This window comes from Haliaeetus albicilla, chromosome 19, assembly GCF_947461875.1.
Source record: "Haliaeetus albicilla chromosome 19, bHalAlb1.1, whole genome shotgun sequence".
NCBI classification, from domain to species: Eukaryota; Metazoa; Chordata; class Aves; order Accipitriformes; family Accipitridae; genus Haliaeetus; species Haliaeetus albicilla.
This window is the reverse complement of record NC_091501.1, coordinates 19,884,255-19,890,303: the sequence shown is the minus strand read 5'-3', so window position 1 is coordinate 19,890,303 and position 6,049 is coordinate 19,884,255. Positions and strand designations below refer to the sequence as shown.

The following is a 6,049-nucleotide window of genomic DNA, read 5'->3' as shown; positions in this document are numbered from 1 at the left end:
GCAGAAAACGGTACCTTTCAGAGCAGAGGTCCTCTACAACTTACATGGTCCTGCCACTATGCATGCCACGTGCTAGGGTTTCAGTGAAGCTCATGACATTCTTTGTCTTATCGCCAGTCAACAGAGCTACTACTGTTAGCTCATTTTTCCCTCACATCTAATGAGATTAGGCTCCATTTGGCTTAGGAAAAGCCATTTGTTGGGATATTAGACTAAGGACTGCATTTGGATGGTTTAACTCACAAGTCCCCAGCTGTAGCAAGTTCCCTGCCTTGATTAACTCAAATGATCTCCAGTGATCTGCACAGGCCTTCTGGTCTTCAGCACAAGGACAAAGCCTGAATCAGGTCTTCAGTTCCTTGTTCAAAGCTTAATTTCTTCCTGCTCCCCAAAGCATCTGTGCACCTTCTATTTGTTGTGTGAAGATTCTGTACATTCAATTCCTCTCTCTGATCATCTCCAAACAAACCCCTGCCTCTTTAAGTTACACTTTATCTGAGTCACTGACCAATTCTGTCTGTTCAGGATTAATATTAATCTTAGTAACAGTTCCTCAGCTGAAAACAACCTACTCCATTCTCTTGTAGTTCCTGGGCTGTATCTGATGAAAAATAGAGCATGTGCACACTTTATGGTAGAGGACCTCTCTTGTCTGCCATAGAGGCCCCACACCAACCAGTCATGTGTCCCACACCTCCAAGTAAATTGCCATTTAGGAGTGTTCATTGTGTCCTAATGCTTGACACACAGCCATTTCTGAAAGTGTTCTAGTTCTGGACACACCAAGCATTACCTTGGCCTGCTTTCAGGCTAAGTGTTCTTTGACAGAAAGAGTTCCAGTAGCTGTATCACGAGATGTGCGCGAGATGTACACTGCAATTCCAGCAAACCATGAACTGTAAAGACCCAAAGTTTCAGAGGGGAATTTATTGTATGGGAGCATATCCAATATATTTTGTCAACCATTCATGAGAATAATAAAAAATAGAAGCTTTTTAAATGACAAAAAATATAGTTACATATAATACAGATTTTCATCTTGCATTGAAGCAGAGCAGTAATAAAATGCTTACTCGTGTTTTCACAGTTAGTTTATGTTGCTTCTCTAGGTTAAAGCATCAGCAACTCAAATCTTCCAGTCAGAACCCCTAGTTAGTAGTTTCACGGGGTGATCATGAGGGTGAACGTTCTCTGCATTTTGATACCCTTTACCAATAGAGCAGGCGTACTTGATCCACCTCAGAACTACTCAAATTTTCAGAGGTACCAGCTACACTTGAACCGAGGCAACCTTACTGCAACTGAAAGATTTTTGTATCAGAACATGCTTTTAGGCCCAATTCAGGAACGCATCTATGGAATACTCAAGAATGTGCTTAAATCCCATTTGGTTCAAAGGGCTCCAAGCTGATCCTTTGTGACCACCTCTGCTTGTTCTGCCCCTCACAAGCACTGCACACTGGCATGCAGCACTAACCAGTATTTGATCGCACGTGTAAGTTGCTTGCAAAGCCACAAAGGATTCGAACATTCTTCAGCACTCCATTTACTTGAGACCTAAATGCATCCGCTGCATGCATACATTTATGTATATACTACACACGCTTACCCCAACCCCTCCCCACAATATTATTGCAATAATTCTTTGCTGGTATAACAGTTTATATACCAAGTTTCACTTATTTAGTTTTCTATAAACATAGAAAAAAACACCTGAAGAGAGCTAGAACAGCTTTCAATCAGTCACTATATTGGCATTGAAAGCTTTATTTTGAAAACTTTAAGCAGCAATACTGAATAAATAGACAGAATGATTGTTTTGTCATCTCCATACAACCGATGGCCTTCATCCAAAACATTAAAATACTGTAGCAAATAGAATAAACATGCATGTTTCAATGTTCTTAAAAAAAAAAAGTGTAATATAAAAGTAACACTTTGACACTTATTTTAATACAGTACAGACCATTAGAGACTATTTTCTGGAAAAAATATCTGAATACAGTTTTGTTATTTACATGGATCATTAAGGCCCAATTCACTCAAGTTAATGCACATCAGGAATTTATATGCTTCAAGATAACTCACTAAAAATTACAGGATCAATTTTTTTGCTCATACTCATACGATCCCAGTTCACTAAAATAATGCAATACTTTTCACACTAAAAACAAGGCAATTATTGCCCCAAGAGATTTTTATTTCACTAAAGGATCTTTTCCCTCTCACCTCACAACAAAAGCTTTTTTGCATATTGCTAATGCTACTGGTAGTTCCCTTCAAGAACTTCCTTCCAACTTGCTAGGGTTTAGAAAAGCAAGTAATCGCAAAGCTAACATACCATTTCCAGAAGCAATTCAGGCACTTGGGAACCTAAGTCCCACTGAAAGATAATGGAAGGCAGGTTCCTAGCTGACTTCTCAGAGTGGGACTTGGGTTTCTCCCTTGCTCAGGCATTCAGAATGTTTACCTTAGCCTTAACCTACTGGCTTTTCAAACGGTCAATGCCCCCCGCCTTTTCCCCTAACAACATAGCATTACCAGCAAAAATAAACTGTATCCTCATGGATCAGAGAGGTAACACAGTTAATTTCCATTAGTAATAAATTACAGAAGTTCTCCATATAAATTCCCCGTGCACTGGAAAATAGTGCTTGTGTATTCAACTATTTAATGCAAGCAAAAAACCCCATTTCTTATCATGCTGCCCAGTAAATAGTATGGCACTTGTTAAAATCAATATGTGTAGCTTCCTTTCTGCTAATGCCCCATAAGTAGGTTTGAAACGCTTCTGAAAATTAATTTTTCTACATTTGTAAAGAAAGAGTGAGGTTCTGCAGTTGATCAGAAGCAAAACTCAACACCATAATGTGAGGAATTTTTATAACTGTAATACATTTTTCAATTCACATTTAATGCAAGGGCATGCCATTTCGTTTTGGTTTATTTACAGAGAGGGTGAAAATGCTACAGAACTTTAGCCTGGGTGAAATTCAATAAGCAAGAGGAGTATGGTGGGGACAGGGGAATTTGTCAGTGTCTCACAAATGACAGGTTTGGATACCAAAGCCTCTCCTTTGCCACAACAGCAAAGTTGTGGTTGAAGCTGTAAATGTTTTTCAGATCACCTTGACATATGCTAAAGCCCTGACAAGGAGAGTCCACTCAGTGATGATGCAGTGGCCACTCCTGAGCCAGCTCCAGGCTGGCCCCTCTGTCAAACAGCTGCTGCAGTCAGCAGGTGCTATTTTTTAACTTAAATGGCAAATTCCTTCCTTGATTCTATTACAAAGCCATAACTTAAGCCCTCCAAAGCTGCTCTTACCCTCCCTTTTAATCCTTTTTCCTCCTCCCTCCATCTTAAAGAATAACCTGGCAGAGAAACAGAGCAGTTTTTACAATGCAAGAGCCCAATTCAGCTCAAACTGCACATCTGTGGGAGATAGGCTAGTCACAAAGTATGACAAAAATATCAGCTGGGCAAGTATGGATCTGCCTTAAAAATACTTCATCTCAGTACAAGACTGAAATTGCAACAGGCTTTTCTTTTATTTCCCCCCACCCCCATGCAGCATAATTTGGGCCAGACTTTGCAAGGTGCTGCGTGCCTCAGTTCTCTAACATCAAGAGGTGCTGAAGATGCAAGATATCCACTGGAGAGGGCCATTTTATTTCTGTAAATTGAGCCCAGAATGTAAGGCATATATGCTCAAGTACCTTGGACAGATATTGTCCCCAAACTATGTATATTTTATACTTTTTTTATATATATATACACACACACATTTATTTTTTTTTTAATACAAAGTTATGGGCACAGTAAACATGAGCACAAAGTTGTGATAAACTAACAGTAAAATCTGTGAGCACTGCAAAGATTCCTCAGGTAGGAAAATGTCATTGTCCAGTTTGCTCATGGGGCGGGGGGGGGGGCCACGGTGCAAAGACCTGATAAGTTAAACAGTAAAAATTCAGAGTCCATTTGGAAAGGTCCTTTATATATTCACAGCCTTATCTGTTGCTGTTAGTCTAAATACAGCAGCATTTTTAGAATATATGATGCCATTAGTAAGTGGCAAGGGAAAAAAAATGCATTAAACACTCAAGAGTCCTTCATCTTCTACTTTATCTTATAAAACTTCCATTTGTCAGGAAGCTCCTTTTTTTAAAAAAGGAAACTTAAATTAACATTTATCTGCACATCAGTAAATCAACACAAGAGGATGCTAGGAGTTAAGAATTCTTAAGTATTTTCTATGGCAAAAAGCTTGGAGTTTCCTATCAGCGGTAAAATCCTGACCCTACCAGACATCAGGAGTTCTGTCATTTTGCCACTGACTGAAGGCCAGGTATTCAATACTGCAGTGAAAGCACGGTGACCCCCTCTCACTTCAAGGGGATCTCAAAGGCGGGGATGATGGTATGAGTTGCTGTTAGAACAGGAAATCCAAATGCAACTAGGCAAGGCCCATCCCTTCTCTAACTCACCCATGAGGCCAGCCTCCTAAGGTATGCATACAACGTGTCCCACTGATGCCAGTCACTTTCTCTACAAACTTGGTGTCCACTTCAACAATCTAATTTCAAGGCCTGTAACCAATATGCTACTTGGTAGTGTTTTACTTTCTGCATGATTGCATTAGAGTGACATCAAGAGACGATAATGTTCTCTCTTCACGTTTTGTAAAAAAAAGACTACCAAATGTGTGAATTTCCTGTTTTTAAGTTTTATATTCTGTAAGTGACTGAGCAGCAATACATCTTTCAAAGAGGCTAAACGTCTACCATTTAACACAGGGGACCTGGAATGAAATCCTGGCCCCACTCAAGTCAGTAGAAGCTCTGCTATTGACTTCACAGGACTCTCTGCCAGGTTTCTTCCCTCCACAAAACTTGAGTGAATTCTGGAAGAGGATGCGCATTTGTCTTGTGGGGTTTTTTCTCCTCCAAGAGCAAGATTTACTGCAAAACAAGAACACTGTAATGGCTAGTGGAAAAAATAAAGTACAAAATCACACACAGTGAAAGCCTCCAACTCTCTTTTGGTAAGATACATGAAGACAACTTCTTACATTGTTCTTTTCTCAAAAGGCATATACAATGTGGCAAAATATTTCAAATATACATTCTATATAATAAAATATCATCTAACTAGTGCATCCTCAATCATATGCTGGAAATATTTTTACCAAGCCAAGGTTTAAATCCCATAAATCTTTTGAACACTAGGTGCTTCATTCAAGGCAGATTCAACAGCAAGTAAATCCCAGAAGCTCACTTTTCAAGCCTTAAAAGGTAGCAATGGATGGAACATGACATATTATGACCCACAACAGAAATTAACAAAGTCAGCGGTGAGAAACCATTGTAATGGTTCAGCACTCCACAGAACTCTGCAAGTTGTTGTACTTGATCAAATGGTGGATGTTTGTACACACAAATTAACATCACCTTGTCAGACTGACATACAGCCAAACGTGATTATCCACAAGTTAAAAATAAAAATATAAAAGGTCAACATTCACACGTCCATTGATTAAAGGGAATAAATTAAACCTCAGATCAGTTGCATACATGGTTTCCTTCACCCTCAGTCTTTTATTTATGCCTATACAAGGAACAATACTTTCCAAAACACTTCTGAAGTGGCAAAAACAAATGAAGGTTTTTGCACTCTAGCTGCGTTAACAGCAAGTTCATCCTTGCCAATTACGAATCCAGACAGTTCCTCTGTCTCTTTAGCATCAGTGCACAAGGTATGGCTCCAAGTGGTGTGTTGGGGGAAGAAGAAAAAAAAATATGGTGGCTTAACAAAAAAAAAATAAATTCTTCTTCCATTCATCATTGGCAGAATAAAACAAAAGTGTATCTTGTCCGGGGTACCTTGCTACGTCCTCTCCAGAAGAGGTATGTACTGTCATACATAAATGCCCTCTGGGTTAAAACCAGATGACAGGGGATTCTGTAGAATCCGAAGGTTGCTGGGGAGTTGCCTCGACGAGCCAGGGCGCTTCAGTGACCCAGACTGAAATGTTGGCTCTGCGCAAGA

General features: G+C 39.6%; 1 protein-coding gene across 2 annotated transcripts in view; it reads right to left on the bottom strand.

Annotated features, from left to right (window-relative positions):
* Nucleotides 1-1,751: 1,751 nt before the first annotated feature.
* Nucleotides 1,752-6,049, bottom strand: part of RASSF8 (Ras association domain family member 8) — a 90,264-nt gene continuing 85,966 nt past the window's right edge. For both annotated transcript variants that reach the window (XM_069806676.1, XM_069806677.1), the window contains exon 6: nt 1,752-6,039. In XM_069806676.1, the coding sequence (XP_069662777.1) occupies nt 5,918-6,039 (122 nt within the window). In that variant the 3' untranslated portion in view covers nt 1,752-5,917. The remainder of the gene's footprint in view (nt 6,040-6,049) is intronic.